General features: G+C 37.3%; 1 protein-coding gene across 1 annotated transcript in view; it reads right to left on the reverse strand.

Moving 5' to 3' along the window:
• The window catches only part of LOC139147828 (trafficking protein particle complex subunit 8-like), a 46,112-nt gene that overhangs the window by 3,815 nt on the left and 20,419 nt on the right, over positions 1–21,878 (reverse strand). The window contains exons 10-28 of the mRNA XM_070719038.1: positions 20,709–20,809; positions 19,735–19,840; positions 18,956–19,087; positions 18,450–18,521; positions 17,739–17,891; positions 15,806–15,932; positions 15,118–15,315; positions 11,497–11,666; positions 10,785–10,859; positions 9,990–10,310; positions 9,024–9,412; positions 8,180–8,330; positions 7,534–7,630; positions 6,633–6,701; positions 5,288–5,343; positions 3,912–4,127; positions 3,188–3,292; positions 2,570–2,715; positions 1,835–1,930 (exon numbers count right to left, since the gene is read on the reverse strand). Coding sequence (XP_070575139.1) covers positions 1,835–1,930; positions 2,570–2,715; positions 3,188–3,292; positions 3,912–4,127; positions 5,288–5,343; positions 6,633–6,701; positions 7,534–7,630; positions 8,180–8,330; positions 9,024–9,412; positions 9,990–10,310; positions 10,785–10,859; positions 11,497–11,666; positions 15,118–15,315; positions 15,806–15,932; positions 17,739–17,891; positions 18,450–18,521; positions 18,956–19,087; positions 19,735–19,840; positions 20,709–20,809 — 2,780 coding nt within the window. The remainder of the gene's footprint in view (positions 1–1,834; positions 1,931–2,569; positions 2,716–3,187; positions 3,293–3,911; positions 4,128–5,287; positions 5,344–6,632; positions 6,702–7,533; positions 7,631–8,179; positions 8,331–9,023; positions 9,413–9,989; positions 10,311–10,784; positions 10,860–11,496; positions 11,667–15,117; positions 15,316–15,805; positions 15,933–17,738; positions 17,892–18,449; positions 18,522–18,955; positions 19,088–19,734; positions 19,841–20,708; positions 20,810–21,878) is intronic.

The raw sequence follows: 21,878 nt of genomic DNA on the forward strand, positions 1-21,878 counted from the left end.
TTTCCAAGTTGAGTTAATAACATAAAAGATAGCCACCATTTTGTGTATCAAATATTGGTAAATATCGGTTTTCGTACTAAAATTTGCATTGTCATCCAAGATTTTTACTCTCAAATTTTGAAAAGAATGGTTTACAGTTTCCTTGAGGAAAATTTTTGCACACCATTAAAAATTTAAGTTGCGAGGCACATGTTGGCTTTAAAACATGACTGCCTTTTAAACTTTTTTTCATGGCAATATCTGTTTTACTCTTCCACTGTAAACAGTAAACAGGTCCTATATCACCATTAATTACCAATGGGTTTGGGCCAAACCATGGTGGTGAAAAGGTGATAAATAGGGTGGGTGGAACCATTACCGAGAAACAGGGCTAACAGGGTGAACTGTCTCTTTCACAAAAACCACAGACGGAAATGTTATGAATCATATATTTGTCCATGACTGTTTTGGTGAGACGTTGTTTTGCCTCTCCTGTGTCAGCCTGATAACACATATTTACAAATAACCTCAAAATAAAATTTCATTTTGTAAAATAAGATTTCAGGGTTCTCCACAAGGGGTGGGCCACCCCTTTGTTTATGGAGTAATCTATTTATATGTTAATAACTGTACAAAAAAATATATTTCCATGGCAAAAGAATATGCAAATTATACATTGTTATGTAAATTGGCTGTCCCCTCTGTTTTTCCAAGCTGTGGAGAACACTGGATTTCATCTACAACCATTTGCAGTAATAGAGCGCGAAGCCACTGCAGTGAACTGCAATAAAACTGCTTACACTAATTAGTTTCAGCTGTAGCCGTGGCCACTTTGGTGTTGAACAAGGCTATTTGATAAAGACCAAAAAGTCTGTACAAAGGCAAAACTAGCTCTGTCTGAGGCTCGAGTTGTAAATGAGAGTTTACGATTGGCACCCTGTGTTCAAGATTAAGATACATTGTAACATTACCATGCACTGGTCCATGTACAAATCTTTTTTATTTCAACTTCCCCAGACAAACTGTCTGCATGGGACATACAATGTTGTCGACTTTGCCAGCTGGCTACAGCTGAAACTAATTAGTGTGAGCAGTTTTATTGCAGTTCACTGCAGTGGCTTCGCGCTCTATTACTGAAAAGGGTATTTATTTTATTTTTATTTTATTTTATTTTATTTGATACACAGATCAACGGGCAAACCCACTGACAGATCTGCGAAACAAAAAAGTCACACAATCACAAGACAAATATACAAGACAACCATAAAAGTAGCACGATACATTAAATTGAAAAAAAAAAAACATACACAAATCAAAAAGGAGAACTGTTAACATGACTGGATAAAATAGTTTTAAAACTACACAGCGTAGAAAAAATATCTATATTACATTAAAAGAGATATCATTAAAAACAGACATGCATCTGGGCACTGTCGAGAATTTCTGCAATTAACAGAACACAAGTCTGGTTTAAAAAGGGGTTTCCTGCGTAAATTTCTACTGGGGGCATAAAAGCAGATTTGATTTAGAATATCTGGAGCATCATAATGTGAATGAATTATTTTGTACAAAAAGCACATGTCAAGGGTTAGTCTTCTATTGTGTAACTTAGGAATGTTCAGAATTCTGCAATAAAATGGGTAGCTGGATTTACTGCAGTGAACATTGAGTTTGCGACAAATGTATTTCACAAATTTAATTTGTACTCTCTATTTTTTCTGACCGGCCCTTCTGGTGGGGTGACCACACAACAGAGCCATACTCTAGAATAGATCTTACAGTAGTAGTAAAATGTGGTTTCACACCATGATTGGCAATGCATAGGCATGGATGGTGTTGCACAGAGCTTACTCACCTGTCATAGGGGTTGTTATTCTGCAAGTTGACAACAACTTCAAGTTTCACCTGACAGCAGTTGTGTAAATGAAGTTTTACCGGTAATAGACATAACCTGAGGGCAGACGGGGAGAGAGGCAGTCAAACTAGAATCATTTCAGATAACCTTGAAGGAAACTTTGTTCGAAGTAGAGCAACATTATTGATTTGTGCCACCAAGCCAGCTCTAACTATAGGGAAACATCAAAGAAAGGCAGTTTAACATCACAGCTTGTACAATTACCTTGGTTTGATCTAGGAACAAGCACGACTATGCGCGGACTGACTCTAAAAATAACCATTGACAATTTGTAATAGAAGTAAAATAAGTATTTGGCGGATTTTGTGTGTGTGTGGGGAGGAATTTGAGACTACAGGAAGTTCAAGAAGAACGTTATATATACTACATTCAACTACAACTGTACAATCAATAATGGGACACGATGACTTAAATGAATTTTTTTTTTTTTAACAGTTAGACATTGGTAAAAATGTAAATTTTGCCTTCATGAATTTGACCAAAACCTACAGCCTGTAGGAGGGAACTTCTATTTCAGCTTGTACACATGTATCTAACAGGATGCTACTTCTGTAGTAATTAATGGAAACTACATAATCCATGAAAAAAATTACTGGAAGGGTATGTGAATTCTAATGCCCAGCATCTTGTAACTCACAGGGCCCGTCCTTTTGATAAATCTTCAAACAGGCTTACCTTGATTTTTGGAAAAAGTGGTTGATGGTTTGTGTGAATTCCAGACTGTACTGTACTAGCTGGGACAGAGTCTGTACACTTGGCTCTTCATCTCGGTATGTTTCAACCTGTTTGATGAACTTGATGGGAGGTTGCTGCTCCAGTGGCTGTTAAAAAAGACAATAACAGCTTATGAATTGCATGAGTATACAGACTGAAGATACAAGCTAACCAAGATTACTCAAGTACAATGGGAAAAGACAACTTGCTTGAAAACAAAAATCTAGCGAAATTGCTAGAGCTCTTGCACAGCGTCACCATGAGGTCATTTTCTCACTACACTTGATCAATATCTGTCCTCGCAAAGTACTGTTGAATATTTCCTATTGAAGATCACACAATCACTGCTACTGAAGTCTACTGTTGTCAACACTGGTACTTTATCATATGCTGCACAACGATCTGTGATATAACACTGGCTTCAAGCCATTCCCTGTTTTTCCCACAAATTTTCTTCTGCAGACAACATATGAATGGATAGAGGTCTGGACAAGAAGCAAACTGGATACACTGTTCAGAAATCGACATTTTAACGCTATATTTTATCAGAGTCCACACATTTGCTTTCTACTTCCTAACCTTGGAGAGTGGCTGTGAGGATTCCAGCTGTTCAATGACAGAGATGGGAACATGGTGCTGGCCACAGATAACACTGCAGTTACCGTCATCCCCAACTACAAAGGCCTGCATGAGAAAAAAGCAGAGAAAAAAAAATGATTTTAGAAATCAATGTACCAAACCGCACATATGTACAGACAGCCTTCCGTGTCAATTTGGTAACCCAGTGACTTAGTTTGTTCTCCTTGACCCAAGGAAATTTACATTCTACAATTACTGGTGTAGGGTTTACTCAAGGAAATTTCAAGAAACTCCTGAATTGACTTGATGTGTTCAGAAATCTTATAAAGTTATGGTGCTCACTGTTTGTGCATGTAATAGAGTGACGTGTCTCTTGGTAACCTTTTGACCTGCAGTGACCTTTGTTCACCTTTTGTGTAGGAAATGGTGACCTGAGCTCACCTCTTCTGTCGTACACACTCTTACATAGGTATGTAAAGCCATACTCTGCTAAACATAAAGGAGTCTGGTGAAAACTAACAATGCTGGCAGGACAGCTTACATCCTATGCTGTGTTCATCCCTTCAATATCAAATATTGGTATAACCCTTTGATTTTGTATTAAAACTTTGGAACTCTTCATTCAAACTGGGGGTTAAAGGTGAAAACTGTCATTACACCGATGGTACCATAGTTACACAGATCGTATAGGTACTGCTCATCAACAAGATGACCTTGAACTGACCTTCCACAGCACAATCAGGGTCATTCCCACGTCTACAGCAGATTCCAATTTGGCTTTGCTGTCTTCCATGGAAAAGCTGGTGTCTGTGTCCGTGTCCGGAGTCAGTATGTCCTTGGGTGTGCTTGCACTGCTCTTTGTGAAGAGAGACAACGCCGACGGGGGAAGTCCCTTGGACCAGAAGTAGAAGTCTGAACAGGGCGTTCTGGAACTATCAATCTGTTCAAATGTAAATGTACAAACAGAAAAAGAGAGTTAGCAAGAGAAAGACGCCTTGTTGACAAAATGTGCACCCAAAAATTATAAGACATGTTTGCGAGAGTACCACTGCTGCTGGAAAGTACTGATCTGCCAATTTTTAATATATCATCTTAAAGAAGAATGAATTGCCTTAACCGTGAAACACCAGAGCAATTATATCTGGTAGTAATATTTAAGGTACGGCTTGTTAAGCTATGTACTACATTAATGAAAATCTGAAGACGTGTTGATTCAGACATTCATAAAGAATGGCGACAATACTTGGCCTATACAGTTACAACACATTTATTTTATTGTTCTGGAATTTTGAAGATGCATATTATAAAAGGTCAACATCAGGGCAAACTTATCACAATGTTATGGCAGAATGGTGTTATCATTTTGCATATGTTACTTCCCTTGCATACACAGTTTTTTTGTTAGGGACGGTCACATATTAAATTTTACTTGGTTCCCCGTGTTATGTTACCTGGTTCATCATGTGATTTCAATGCAATCGTATTACGGGACAACAGATATGGTAACAGGGTTCTCACATTTTTTACTTATCTCCCCCCCAAGCCTGAACAAAAATACTTTACATTATTATACACCTACTGCCGTAACCTATGGGAGTTTGACCGTCCAATAACTTTCCGTATTTTGTATAGTACGCGGAGTCCCGAATACGGGAGACGCGCGACGCGCTTTCAGGGGTTTGTAGCAATTTTATTTCAACAATCGCGCGCGTTTCACTCATATCGCGCGTGCCGCATCCCTCAAAATTTACCATAGAATTAGTTTATACGGACGATTAATGGAGGGAGGTGTATAATAATAGGGTTATACACAAAATACGGCCCTGTATGGACTCGGGCTCAGTGAGTGACGTATTGGACTCGCCTTCGGCTCGTCAAATACGTCACTCACTGAGCCCTCGTCCATACAGGGCCGTATTTTGTGAATAACCCTATAGTATCATAATCACCGGCATGTGAAACTTCTAGATAATGTAATGCAGTGTCGCACATCCTGGCAATTGTGAGCAGGAGTGACAAGTGTTCATTGAGATACAGAGATAGGTACAACAAGTCCCTAAAAGGGAATGTCACACTTGATCAGTACATTATTCAGCTCACCTCTTGGTCTTGACTGAACACCACGTTTGTGAAAAGGACCTCTTCCCCAAAGTCACCTGAAAGAATGAAGATAAATTAGCAGATTTTGCAGACTTTACAGTGACAGCTGTGAAGTAAAGGTAAAAATTGCACACTGCTCACCCATTTCAACTGATTCTGGTCAACCATGGCAATCGCTGCTTATGCACAACCGCTGACTCACACAACTGCAAATACAACCTACTTAAATCTGATCATTATTTCTATCCACAGACTGCGTATCTCAGAGATCCTTTTCTTGATAAATAAATTACTAATCATGATTTTGCTTCTGGTTAATACGTGTAAAAAAAAACAAAGAAAAGATAGACGCTTAAGTGTTTATTCAAACCCTTTGTGCACAAATGTGTGATTATAATAAAAATATAATGTATTATTCCAGTATATTGATGGTACAAATACAGCAACCTGACCAGTACAGATGTCAAAATGATTATTGAACACCACTCAATCACTTTCAAAAATCGACTCACATCTAAAGAAATTGTAAAGACAAAAGAGATATATATTCTCATGATCTTCATCAACTGGCATACCTCGATCACACTGATACTAATAGACAACCACAGCCAAAAACCATGTATGCTGCCATTCGACAGCAGTGTGGACTGTGAACCAGCATGCACAGGCTGCATGTATAAGCAACTAAATTTTCATTATCAAACAGTCAGCATTTATGAAAACAACACAACATAGCAGTGAAAATTGTAATCGTCACCGGTAAAATTCTTCACAGATGAAAGGATAGGTGCTTCAAACAAATGACGGTGCATGTTTAGAGGACAGAAAACCAGCATCATGGATGTGAATGAAAATAGACAATGGCAGATGGGACTGCACAGTGGTGCTATTCTATTTAGGTGATGGGGACGGAGGGTTATGAAATCATAAAGGTACTGGAAAAGCGTGCCATTTTCATTACGATGGTGTCACAGCACCTTCAATGTCCCATTGTTTTAACATCTTTTGATGGTTTCTTTGATCTGAAAAGTAGTTTTACCAACTCTAACGACCACTTATACTCTCCTAACCTTTCTGTATTTGCGTTAATCTAGGGTGGGGCGTTATACACGGATGTACAACATTTTCAAAAATCCTCTGAAATCGGGGGGCTTATACACGAGCTAGTGCTTTTAATCGGACGAGTAAGGTATCTGATCCTACTAGTGGCAAACTTATCAGTCTTTGGAAAATACTTCAGGCACTGGAACTCAGATGTTTTGAGGAAACAACTCTCAGATGAAGATGACGACGACAGAGGAAGGGACAATACATTACAGTTGGAAATGTGAAGATCACCACTCACCCTGTACAGCTTTACATTTCTGTGCTTTCAAGCACATCAGACATCCTTCTCTGGGATTTATTTTAACATCTGGAAAGAAATATGCAGATTTAAAAAAACTTGCATATTCAGGTCAACCAGATGAACATGATCAGAAGAAATATTATCGAAGTATTACCCAGTGATAATGATAACGTAAATAGTAAATGCTAGAAATGACTAATTAGTCAGTGGAATACAGACACATGAAGGATACACATTGGTTTCCTTTGTAAACTTGTTTGTTTTTGTCTGAAAAGCTACACATGAAAAGGGTAATAACACCTTTGCTTTGCAGGGCATGTACAAAGATGAGGAGTACACACATTCAAAGTATCACTGAAACACGTAAATGTCTTGTTTTTTCTTTATTATTTAATGTTCTGTTATCAATACTGGTATATATTTTATAACATATCAAAATTATTTGAATTAACATCAACTGTCACTTAAACAAGGTTGGCAAAAGTATTGAAAACTCTAAAGAGATATACAAACACAACTTGGGAACTTGGGGATCGACCAAGAATACTATAGGATATAGATATACACACACAGAAAGAAGACAATCCCTTTGTATGCCAGAACAACCCATCCACAAACACACATCAGCATTCATTCATGTACTATCCTCTCAGTGCTTACATGTCACCAGAACTGTCAAAATCTCTCTCAAACAGGCAAGGAACATGAACAATGTCCAAGGTCTGTGGAGTGACCAAAGACTGTTATGTGACCAACCTACACGCAAAACATACATACATGCATACAGATATACAGACGCCACTGACTCACCATATAAGCTCTTTTTGGTATTTATACACATACCAAATATGGGCTAATAAAAACAAACAGATACAACATCATACTCAAGTTATCTTACCTGACTTTCTACTTGTGCTGAGATGTGTGAGCAACCATTGTTTACTGACACATGAAACCTGCTCTATGCTGAACTCTGTGATGGTGGCATCATGAACCTTGGTGACAAATAAACAGACAATTTTAGTGTACACAACATACAAATAAATACGTACTCACAGCAAAAGATCTATAACATGACCTATATATCTTCTGCAATGCAAACATATTAGAAAACATCAAGCGTGTAGCCCTAGGAACATTTTCAAACTAGCAAGGAAAGGTTACGGAGATCTGTCAAGTTCAACTGCTCAGTATTGGATGCAATAGAAGCTATCAAAAGTGCAAATTCAACTACCTACACAGGAAATTTTTACATTTTGTGAAAAAAATAAAAGTCTAGGATCATCTAATCTAATGGTTGTCAATAATGTACTATGATTTTATAGCATTTGTAATGTTTTTATTCTACGTTTGAGGCATTATTGCTCTATACAGTTTCTTTCACTATATGATTGTAACACAATTAGTCTATCATGCACTTCTGGCCCATCTTTTTTAACCTGTTCATCCCTATTCCACATAAACAGATCCACATTAACCGATTATAACAATGAGTTTGGGCTAAACCATGGTGGTTAAGGGTGAAAGAAAGTAGCAATGCTTACTTGGTTCATGTTTTCAACTTCCAATGACACTAGTAGAGTGTCATCTGTAGTCTGACAGTTGGGTTGGCTTGAACTTCCTCGTTTGGCAGTGGTTCGAAGAGAAATGGAATTACTGGTGTCTAGAACTACAGAATGACGTAATACTCGATGTCTGCAAAGAAACGAGCAAAAGAAATGCATATTGGATTTAAAATGCCATGTATTTGACTGTTATCACAAACAACATTAGGATTTCCAAACTCAAGCTGAATAAGACATTCATATTTAACAAATGTTGACACACAAGCATTCCTGCACTTCAAATTTTCAATTCAGACATGTGTAATGTTCAGAAACCAAGTCACACTGCCCAAGATGTCTACCATTACACCTAACACACTATCAATCATGGTGATATCAAACCAATCCACGCTGACCATGATGGGTATCTACCGTGGTACCAAACATGATATCAATCATGGGGATATCAAACCAATCCACGCTGACCATGATGGATATCTACCATGGTACCAAACATAATATCAATTATGGTGATATCCAACCAATCCACACTGACCATAATATCTACCATGATACCAAACTTGATATCTATCATGGTGATATCAAATTAATCTACACTGACCATGATATCTACCATGATACCAAACATGATATCAATCATGGTGACATCCACGCTGACCATGAGGGATATCTACCATGGTACCAAACATAATATCAATTATGGTGATATCCAACCAATCCACACTGACCATAATATCTACCATGATACTAAACACAATATCAACCATGATGATCTAAACCATGATTTTCTCTCTTCACGGAATGGACAAATTAGAGTGTTTACCTCATGATGTCATTTTCTTCTACTGGCTCATAATAAAACAGAAGGTTGACTTCATGCCTGCCGCTTGTCTCTGGTCCCCTGAGCCACATGGGTAGACTAACGCTGGCCCCTGGGGGTAGTACCCTGTCTGGTAAGGCGATCTCTGTCACACAGGACAACTCAGACACGCTACACCTGTATGCCCTTTCCTGTTCGTCCTTCGGCACAGTCCTGTACACGTGTTGGGTTGCCTCCTTGAGATCGGTTATGAGTCCAAATGTAAAGAATTCTGGATTTTTTGATGACACACACAGTTTGCTCAGGGCACATTTTCCTATGTTGGTGAACTCCACTGTTATCTGTTGCACCTCACCGCACAGCATGGAGGTAGGGAAGTTACTGAAAATCACCTGATGTGCAAAGAAAACAAGAATTGTATATGAGGCTTTTCACACCTTATCATTTCAATGTTTGAATATTTTCCTGATTTTATTGTCATTTTCTGTGATGGCATGAACACCCATAAACTCAGCTAAAACAGAGTGGCTGCATTATATATACAGAGGCTAGTGGGCTATTGTTACACTACCGCAAAAACTTCTTTAACATGTACCATCAAGTATTTTAATTTGTTGATGCATGATGACATAATGTACTAAGAATTGTAATACTGACTGTTGTGAATTGAAATGAAAAATTCAAACAAACTAAATGTATTCTAAAGCATTATGAAATTCTGATCTAAGACTTGTGAGTAATTGAACCTCTGAACACAACCAGCCTTAACCCTTTCACCCCCAGTTCCCTGTGTACAGGTCCAACTTTACCATAGAAAACAATGGATTTGGGAAAAACCATAGTGGTGAAAGAGTAAAGGTACAACCATGTTCATGTAAAGCTATAAAGAGATACTGCCTTGGTGAGATCCTGAGAAACAGGATGCAACATACTGTACTTAGATGAGGTGGTTTTTGCCTGAAAACCTACCTGTAAGAGTGGCATCGGTGGTGCTATGATAGGGTCAAGCCTTCTGTCCGGTCCATAAACTATACCAGCCCTCTCTGTCTTAGAAGTGTTTAACCTCGGTCCCTGTACATCCAGATCTTGCCTTCCTTTCACTGAGATACCGCTGACATAGCTTGGCTTCTTGGCCATGTTTTTGGACTGCAGAGGGTTATTAGACTGGCTGTCCCTGTTGGAGTCCATCACAGCCTGCTGCGTGTTGGTCGGCGGCGTGGTTCCAAGACTGTAGGCCACACCCATGATGTGCATTTCACCAGTCTGGTGTGGGGTCACGGTCAGCTGTACCTGTGGTGTCAAAGAAATGTATGAGTTGTGTTTTTTCCAATGTCATGTCTACTAGCACAAACAAATGGACATGATTAATCTTATCAGTACAAAGGATTTCATCACATAAATATTCAATCTCTAAATGAACAAAGATATTAAGTAGACATTACTGAGCTCATTGACTTACTATACGCATGGTCACTCAACTATCCTTTGCTGAGTGACTAAGCAATAGGAAACCAATTTGTCTGCTGAGACATGCTTTCATTGGGAATTACATGTAAAATGTCACTGTTCATCTAAATATATACTCCACTGTCAAGGTGATACTTCTCTCTCGATCTTTACATGTAAACACTTTCAAATACTGAAATATAAATTTTGGATGATAATACTGACATCCTTTGTGGGTTTACAATCCTAGTGATATTAATCTGTCTAACCGAATAATGGAGTGTATGATATTTTCCATTGATGGGAAGAAGAACTTACAATTTTGTTTTCGTTACCATTGAGTATGAAGGTAGGGATAATCTGTGTTTCTACAACAGTGTCAGCAAGAGACATCTGAAATAGAATTCAAATAGACACGCATCAGAAGATGATATATTACAAATAAGTAATATATGCAAACAAAAAATACACAGAGATATTAACAAGTGCTTACGGAGAGCTTGATAAGGATTACCCATTCTGAGTAATACGTGACTGTATAGGTAGTATTGATTGGTTCTAAAGAGGTCACATGATACATTTGCATATTTTGAACTGACAACATTTCATCAGAAAAGTACAGTGACTAGCTTTTTTAGTATGATACTGGTATGCTAGTAACATTTGCATGATTTCTATCCATTTTGCCTATTTGAGGTGTAATAGTTATTATATTGGTATATGCAAACATCAGGCACACACCTGTGGTTCTGCTACTACACAAACATTAGGCATATGACTGTGGTTCTGCTATCAAAACCCAAGCGTAAAAGTAAAACTGTGGTTTTGCGACACAAACATCAGGAATTCAACTGTGGTTCTACTACATAAACATCAGGCATACAACTGCTGTTCTGCTACACAGACATCAACCACAATACTGTAGCTCTGCTGGCCATTTTGACCATACTGTCAAACCATTGGCAATTTTACATTAGTATGACGAGAAATTTCAAGACTGAAAGTGTTTGGGTTAAAGATTGCAACACACCTTAACACCACTATCACCTTCATTGGATATCATGGCTGGCTGTTGTCCCGGGTTTTCATCGTTTTCAACGAGGTACTTCATCGGCAGGAACTTCCAGATGATAGTCATGTCCGTCAGTACTAAAGGAATCTTCAGCGGATTGACAAACTTCACCTCCAATGTGATGGACTCTGTGAACAGAGAATTGCAGAATACTTCAATGAGCCATTCACGGCTTTAACATTGATTTATCGGATGGATGGAAAGTCATGCCTTCTCAAAGTACTGTTATATGTTACAGTCAAGATTTCATGATGAAACAAAATAACAAACAAGTTTTCATCTCATTTTTGATGTTAAGAAACCTTTCAGTAATTTTGGAAATACGTATTTGTCCATTTCCCCCTAAGATTGCCGCTACCAGAGTTCCCATTAGTGAAATGACACATTGACTCATCAGTATCGATTTACAAACCATTGGCAAATTGTTGGTAGAATGTAATTGAATAGAACGATTTAAAGTATTTCAACGATGCAATATTGTAATGTTGAATTCTTTATTTAGTAAAGATAAATAAAAGTAATTGTCTGAAATAGAGCAAGATAATTCTTCAGCCTATACAAATAAGCATGCATTTTTGTTGAAACGGTACTTGATAATACTAAGGTCATAATAGGCGTTATATACCGAAAACCAAATACATCTACTGAGGAATTCCTGATCAGTCTGACAGATTGCCTTGATAAACTAAGCTTGAGTAATAAGAAATGTGTCTTGTTAGGTGACTTCAACATTGATGCAGCTGGGAACAGTAATGTGTTCAATGATTATATCGCTACTCTTAATGGAAATAACTTTTATCAAGTTGTTGATATACCGACTAGAGTAACTGGTCATAGCTCCACATCAATAGATCATTGTCACGTAAATTTCCGTGATTATTTCATTGAAGCGGGTACTATCGAAATTGATATAAGTGACCATTATCCTATTTTCGCAATTTTTAAAGAGCTACGACATGTATTCAATGTCAAAACATCTGATTACAAGCATGACTTTTCCTCTTTTGATCCAGTCTCTTTTAAAGCTGACTTGGCTAATATTTCTTGGTATGATGTTTATAATTCAAATGATGCTAATGCTGCTTACGATAATTTTTACAAGTTGTTTCATGATATGGCGATTAAACACGTACCAGTTAAATGCATAACAATGCCACGTAAGCGTGTACGGAAACCTTGGTTAACAAAAGGTCTCCTGGTTTCAATTAAAAACAAACAAAGGATGTTTTCTAAAACAAAACGACACTGTAAAAACTCGCCAATTCATCAACAGTACAAATTATATCGCAATCTGTTGACTAAATTACTGAGGAAGGCCAAGAAGAAGTACTTTTGTGACAGACTTTTTATGTCTGTTGGAAATGATCACAACACGTGGAGGACTATCAATGAAATACTGAACAAGAATTCTAAAAATACAGCTCCACAAAAATTAAAAGATGATGGTAATCCTGGTAAATTTGTTACCAAAGGTAAAGATATTGCAGAAGCTTTTAATTCTTTTTTTGTTAAAATTGGGCAAACATTGGAATCACAAATAACCTGTACTACCAATTTTAGTGAGTATCTTCATGATCGACAACCCCAGTCATTTTTCTTTCATCCTGTTCTGCCATATGATATACTCAAAGAAATTAATTCACTAGATCCTTGTAAAGCTATAGGTTTTGACGAAATACACCCCAAGCTTGTAAAAGAAGCAGCTGATTATATAGTAGAACCACTTGCTCATATTATTAATACGTCATTATCCCAGGGTATATTCCCGGAAAAGTTAAAAATGGCAAGAGTAACCCCTATTTGCAAAAAGGGCTGTGCATATGAAATTGGCAATTATAGGCCTATTTCTGTATTGCCAGTTTTTAGTAAAATCATAGAATCTGTTGTAAATACACAACTCAGTGTATTTTTGGAAAAATTTGACGTTCTAATCGACAATCAGTACGGCTTTCGCAAGAAGCATAGCACAAAATTAGCATTAGCAGACCTTATAGCTGAAATATCTAAGCAAATTGACGATGGTTATGTTACTTTTGGTATTTTTATTGATTTTAAAAAGGCTTTTGACACGATAAATCACACAATTTTATTATCAAAGCTAAGTCATTATGGGATTAGAGGGTCGACTCTGAACTGGTTTAAGACTTACATTGAAGGCCGACAACAGTATGTTAATATAAACAACTGTACTTCAAAAACTCAAATAATCCCTTGCGGAGTTCCACAGGGATCTATCCTAGGCCCTCTTCTCTTTTTAATATATATCAACGATATCAGCAAATCATCTCAGATATTTCAATTCAGGTTATTTGCTGATGACACCAATTTATTTTATTCAGATAACATACATAGAATTGATCTGGATATTTTAAATACAGAGTTAACAAAAGTACATACCTGGTGCAAGTCCAACAAGCTTACTGTTCATGTTGACAAAACAAACTACATTATCTTTAAAACTGCTCGCAGAAATTTTGACCCTCAGGGTGCTTTATTTGTTGGTGATTTGGCAATTCAAAATGTTTTTTTCTGCTATCTATCTTGGGGTTACTCTGGATTCTTCTTTAACATGGAAATATCACACTTAAACAATTATCAAAAAGGTTAGTAAAAAAAGTAGATTTTATATCATATTTACGTCATTATCTTCCACAATCAATTTTATTGTTATTGTACAATTGTCTTATTCTCCGTCATATAATGCATTGTATTGAAATATGGGGGTATGCGTATAAAACCTACTTACTCAGTATTTTTAGATTACAAAAGAGAGTGGTCAGACTGATAACTTTTTCTAGTAACATTACACACAGTGCTCCATTGTTTCAGCAACTTGGAATTCTCAATGTTTATAAACTTTGTAAGTTTCAGACCTGTGTATTTGCTTTTGACTTAAAAACTGGTCATTATGGCATTCAGTAGATCGTTATGCTTCATCAATTTCACATACATATGAAACACGTTTAGCTACTGGCGACAATTTTGTTATTCCAAAGGTAAATTTAAAATTAACTCAAAATAATATATATTATTCTATTGCTAAGCATTGGAACGAAATTCCAATGACGATAAAATCTGTACAATCAAGAAATTTATTAAAACCTCACTTAAAAATTTTCTTTGAACTCAGAACAGTGAATCTCTGTATTTTTTTTTGTTTTCTATGTGATGTGTCCTCGCTGTCGAAATGTAATATGTACTTATTGAAAAGGATGGCAAACTATATTACTTTGATATCATAATTTTATGAATTCTGGGCCAGGGACTTGATTAGTTCCACTAGAACTACTTCCCTGGTCCCCACCAGTAATGTTGACACATTTTTTTACTGGTGAAATAGAGTCATTATCATTCATATCACACAAACAGGAAAAGAAAACTTTATGACTTTGTTGAAGTCAAATGGGAAAAATTGACTGCCGTCTCATTTAGAGTTTTGGTTTATCTGAAAGCTGTACCAAATAATTCTAAACTGTAATCCATATGTTACTTATCATAACTGAGGTTTCACAGAATATCTGAACTTTGAGAAAATCTCTGATCCGATGAGGGTACCTGACAAAATGAAGTTAAGCTCACCTCCTATGACTGCTACTGGGTTGTAACCATTGTTGGTCTGCTGTGAGAATAATTGCACTGTTGGTCTGTAGTTGTACGGCAGAGAGTTCTGCTTACTGGACACTTTGACAGCAATATCCTCTAGATCCTTCCACTTCTCCACATCTTCCGGACGGAACGTCTGATCAAAATTTACTGAGCTGGCAAACACTTTTCCAGCTGTTGGAGGAAACGATGGTTTATCTATCAGCCAACTACTACAAGGTATGTACTTCTGACAACAAATTATTCTGTAGCTAAGGCGCTTATAAGTAAATATTCTTTGTTTGCCGTCCGCGTGCTGGTAGGTTTCAGAGAAAATTAAGAAAACTTAGTCTGAAGACAAACACAATATTAACACTATTGCGAAAAAAAATATTATTTTTCCAAAAGAAAACAGACAAAAAATGAGCTTATGTCAATACACTTGTGTTTTTGTCTGTTTGTTTTTTCTCTGGCTGGCTGGTAGGTTTCAAAAAATCCAAGAACAGTAAATGGCCTAACATGGAAAAAATGCAGTTGTAGAGTCTAGTTGTTAGTATCATAAACTCTCACAGTTGTTCAAAAATCTGTGTCAGAACTGAAATGATGTCACATCGTCTGATCAGATAAACTTTAAATTTTTGAATTCTCATTTGTTTGTGTGTTGTCTTTTGATTTCCTTACTCACCTGGTAGTTGGACTCTGATGGCACTTCCGAGTAATACTTGGGTGGCTGTTTTGTCGATGACTGGCAAGGGTAACTGAGGTAGGATTCCAACTTGCAAGCCTTCATTGGCTGCACTGATCAACTGTTGCTGAAAATCACAATTGGAAAACGAAGTTAGCAACATTATCTTTTCAAGACATCATGCAGTCTTGTCCAGTATTCCATGAAAAGAATGCTAGCAAACTTGTAAAGTAAAGCATAGGATTGAAGGAACCTAGAGCAGAGAGGCAGGCATGCCAACTGGACAAATTGAGTTTTCCTACGCTTTCAATATTACGCTATGTCAGATTATATGCAATTGAAATATTCCAGTCGTACAATATTATGTTTTCAATATTCCGGAGCACAACCAACACATATAAAAAAGTTAGAACTGTTCTGCGCGGTGCTCAAGTATATCATTTTAACATGGTTACAAATATTTCAGGGAGGAAAATCATTTAAGGTAGGTTGCAGGTAATGCGAATTTTCGTATTGCGCATCGTATCTGCGCATGCGTACGAACGTTCTTTCTGCAAGCGTTCTTGTCGCGATATAGCATACAATTACTTTGAGGTGCGACTTTCAAATTTGGTTTGTCAAAACAGTTCACACCAAGATAGCAAACTTTGTGTAACAGGCCCGTTTTAAGTGTGACAAATGTGGGATTATTTGAAGTATTTAAGTGAACTAAGCTTTACGTAATACCTATTAAAACAAGTTTTGAATATCAAATTAAACAGGGATCTGTCGCTAGAGGGCGCTTCAGTATAGAATTTTTTGTATTAAAAATGACCATATCTGACAAAATTGTGCGGTGACCCCCATTTTTTCTTTTGATTCGCAATCCATATATTGTTGGGCCTAATTTGCGAGACTTTAAAGAAAACGTAGATTTCAGATCATGACATTTGCAACGAAAATATCAAAATTTGGCCAAACTTTGCTCTTTTATAAAAGCACTATTCATGGAAACGTTGCTATATTTTCTGATATTTTCAAAAGCAGATCACGAAACTAATACAATACAATACGGGGACATGTGTTGTATAAATCTGTTAAATTGTTTTTACTATATTTCAGTTTTATTATTCAATAACACTAGATAATCGAATAATACAACATTTTAACCAATTTCAGCTAAATGTTTTCGCGAGACAACATAAAGGGCGCCATATCTCCAAAATTTGCATGGGGACCCCATCTTTTTTTCTCGTTTTTTAACATTTCATCTCATCCTAGACATCTCCTGAAAGTTTCAGAAAAATCCTGATTAACGTCACTGTTACCCGCATTCTACCTTAACAATGATCCTCTCAAAATTCTAAAATTTGTTGATTGAATGTCGTACAGTCCTTAAAATTTACAGTTCCAGAACAATATGTTCATCATGTATGTTTTTGAACACAGTTGAGCATTATTTCATCCTTCCTTTTTAACGTAATTTCAAAATTATGATTTCCTAAAATACTTGGAGGCTGAGGAAGCAGCACATAGTTTAGTACTATGGCACTAAATAGCATTCAGTTGTGCAGATGGTTACGGTTTGCCATTCACTACATCAGGATATTTTTAGTAACGGCATATGGTTGCTGGATATTTTTATGACATTCACCGTGGCACATGCATGTGTACATTAACGAGAAATATTTAATGATGGTCAATTTTTAAATTCACTAAATGGTCAAAAACCAATTCAAAATATTGGCGATTTGGAGAAAAATTCATATACAGTGTGCTAATGAGCTGCACATTGGGTGTTTGGCCAAGCACATAGGACTGCCTTAAATCCACCCCAGACTACCATCATTGAACTCTTTCACCATAATATGATAGTACCTGTACATCCAAATTGTTTTGGAAAGTGCTAGTAGACCTATTCATAAGGAAAGAGTGGTGGAAAGGTAAGACTTACCTTAAAAACAAATAAATACTCTCTGAGGAATGCAGCTTGCTGGGGTGGAGTCTGCCTGCTGTCGTTTGTCAGCAGGTGTTTAAACGCTGCCGTGGCATTATCAAGCTGCTTCAAGTTGAAGGACTGTCTGCCTATTGTAAAATTTATGTGATCCTGAAAGAGATTATCAAATTAATATTTGAAATACTGAACAACCCTGCCATGTAAATTGGCTGCATACAATAAAAACACAGGCAATCATGCATGTACTTAGCAAACGAGCAATCTGAAAGCCTTAAATACTTGTACGAGCCACACTATAGATTTCATGAGAATTGCACTCAAAATCATGAACACGTCTTATTAGAATAATTTCAATGATAACAAATTTACTTATTATTTTGTCTGACAAATACATAATATTTATTTCATTCCATCCTAGAGTGAAAATATCACCATACAAGAGCGCCCTCTACAGTTAAAAACCTTAAAGGAAACTCTGATTAGACTCCCACTGAAACATTTTGGAATGAACACCCATTTGACCACCCATTATGAGAATTTCATTTCTTAACATTCTGCATTTTCAGGAAGTTTTTAATCAACTTCCTTTTGTCACATTTATTGCAGTCTGTTCTGACTTGGCGATCAAATATTGAACTAATGCTGCAAGAGCTGGTGACACAGCAATACCAGCAGAGACAAGACTGAAAACGACCTGAGTCAACGTACCTCTGCTAGGGTCCATCCTTTTCCCTTGTACACCTGCAGTGCCTGGCTGTAAGATCTCAAAGCATGTTTTCTCTGCACAAAAAAATCACACAATTGGCATATTATTTCCATTTTCATATGTTCAGAATATTTTTCTCATCAAATATAGCTGATGTTGAGTATCGTATTTCCTTTGCACATAAATTTACACTTAACAGATGCATGTACCCTATACATTCTTCCCTCTCCGCAGCTTGGTTTAACCTGTTCACCCCTAAATCCCTGTTAACAGGTCCACAATCACCACTGATATAACCATTGATTTGGGCCAAACCATGGTGGTGAAAGGGTTACCCTATATTGTTTCCCAATGATATGGTGGAACTCATGCACAGTGAAGGAGGGGTGAATGGTTAGAATCATGACGACAGCCATCAACCTTTGCTGTATGTGAGACGTGACTTTCTCTACATTTTCAACGATCTCATTGGTCTATTTCTATCATCAATCTCTGTATGGATACCTACCTGACCAGCTTTGCTGTATCTGTGACCAGACAGTATCATATGGAAGGCATATTTCCGAACCATCGGCTGTTTCATGTTAATGAAGCAGTGGGCAGCCTGCTCTAACAGCACTGCACTCCGTAAATCAGAATCCTGTATTAACACAAAGAGAAGGACAAAACACAAATCATCACCACACTTTGCTTCAAATTTATCATTTTCTCTCAAGTATTGAACTGCATCCATCAACATTTTCAGAAATTGTTTAATGATGGAGAGGAACCACACTTTTGGCACACCTGAAGCACATGGTGCCCATCCTCACTATGAAAACTACCGAAGTTTCTCAGGAGGTACTCAAATGGCTTGAAGAAGCACAGGAACCACCAGGATTATGTAGAATTGCTTCAACCACTCTGTGTGGATTCAGCGGCCTTCAGTCTTGCTGATTTTAGACATTAAACACACATACTTTATGATGGCAAACTCTCATGTTTCACATTACAAACATCCTTGACCTTGTGATAAGACATATTCGTCCTGCACAGTATTATGATTCAAAAGTGCTTTTTATATATGTTCATTTATTTCATGCAGTGATATCCTTAACATTGAAAAAATTTGAATAAAAAGAGATCTTCTTCAAAAGAAGTTCTGCATGATGGTTCTGCATGCAACAGACACCGATTGCCAATATCTCCCTCTGTCCATAGGAGAATTCACACTGCTCACTGATGTATAGTCTTCACTGGTAGCAAACTGTGTTTCTCATGGCATTAAAAATTTCTATTTTTGCTCACCTCACTAGTCATCCTTATGAACTGCATAGCAGCATCAGCGTACATACTTCTGGCTTTCAATGCTTCTGTGCTCAGTAATGTAGCCCTGGTCGCAAACTGTGCATTTCTGTTTATCAAAATGAAAGCAAAAAGTTTGAAATTAATCCATTGAAAGCTCACACACTATTCATTGTCTCCTTGAAGTTTGTCCTGAGTGTAATAGGGAATAACACTGCATAAAATCCCATTATTGTTGATTTATTTAATTGATGCAATGTTTTCAAAAGATATGCCAGTTGAGCTGATCATATCTTGCACACCACTGAAACACAATGCCAGCCTTGCTGTTTGGCTGTTTAGCCGTCACCCCGGAACTCAAATTACTAAGACAGCCAGTATCAATCATCTCATGGGCAATCATCATTTCTGCTGATGGCATTGATGGTTCCTTATACCCAGTAGTGGTCATTTCTATTCATAAGATCCATCAACACCAAACTATCCCACACACTTGCATGTAGACACTTATCTATTGGAAGATACTGACTCTGCAAACTAGTGATTCACACCACACTATTGATTCACAGCATTTCAGAAACACTTTGTCGATAAATCGGTAACAATGACTTTCTCTCGATCACAACTGATCTTGAAAGATTTCCAATTGCTTTAGCTCCACTTTCTGAATGCAGCACAGTTGGTCTGACACTACATATGAGGTAATGACACGATCAAAGACAGCGGTGGGCAAATCCACTCTATCTGATATTAAGTGGTCGCGAGACCATGTCTTACAGTCCTGTTTGCTTGGTCCGCGCACCTTGTTTGTCATACATGCAAATTAATAGTCACTGGTCTTTGCATCCAATAGACATGCAAATTCACCACTGATAGGAAGAAATATTTCTTGTCCCCAGACCTCAGACCACTGGATTTGCTCACCCTGTGTAGGTAACAATACGAGTTGTTGGTGGAGAGCATTAGATGATACTTACTTGCATGTGCCCTGATAGGTGGTGATGGCACTTTCCATGTAGTGTGTTGGGAAAGCTTTCTGTGGATTACTTTGCATAAACAGAGAAACTGCCGCCATTTCCTGCAGGAGAAAATTATGAATAATTACGATCCAGGAGTCCAGAGATGACATACCTCTGTTGTCAAAAAATATCATTTCTGACACCTCTACTGCTAGTCCTAGTGTTACAAGATACATATTTCAATATGTACATGTTGCATCATCTTTGAAACAGCCCAATGTTCTGGATGTATTGAGTTTTTTAACAGTACACTTGTCTTCTTTCTCCCTCATTTTTACTTTCATACTTTTATGAATGTTATCTTCCAGTGCTAATGGTATGCTCGCTTGATTGAAACACCTGTGTTGTATATCAGTCAATGTAATGCTAACAAGGCAAATTATACCAGTGTTTTTGCTAAGGTCGGGGAATATTGATAAATGATTTGGGAATCCCAGTAACATTTCTGCTGTCTTCTAATCTGACTGCATTGATATACCAAGGGGAACCCCAGTAAAATGACTGGTGAACCCCGGTAACATTTACAGGGGTACCCAGCCTTAATAAAAACACTGAAAACGACTATAAGCTTTCACTATACAAGTACATCAATCACACAGTACATTTTAGCGTTTTTCTCTGAAGACAAAGATGTTGTGACAGTACAGAGATGGATAAAAACTGCCTTTTGAACAGTGTGGTCTCAAGATTGCTTATATAAAGGAGATTGAACTATGACCTTGTTTCCATCCCAACCTTGATGGTTTGTAAATGGAGACGGAACTACAATTATAAGTATCCTGTTTGCAGATGAGCTGCTTGGATGGTTTTCAAATTGCAGCTCATATTTCATTTAATGCAATAGTATTTTCTGGCAAAGTATGAGGCTGAGAAAAGTACAGGAATGAAAGTGCAATACACGTATTTCAGTTGTGACTAGCGGAAACAATGAATTGTTTTTTCAAAACGGTCTATAAGTCTGATTGTAATTTCTTCCTGTGCAGTGAAAAAGTAAGACCTCCAATGCCCTACTTTGAGACTGAATTGAGTGGAATCACTCTTAATTCCTGGTGTGTCCAGTCCACTTATCAGACAGAATGCCTCTTACACAGTGTCATACACTGAAGAAGTTTGCAATATCAAGTTCTG

Source organism: Ptychodera flava, chromosome 13 (genome assembly GCF_041260155.1).
Source record: "Ptychodera flava strain L36383 chromosome 13, AS_Pfla_20210202, whole genome shotgun sequence".
Lineage (NCBI taxonomy): Eukaryota > Metazoa > Hemichordata > Enteropneusta > Ptychoderidae > Ptychodera > Ptychodera flava.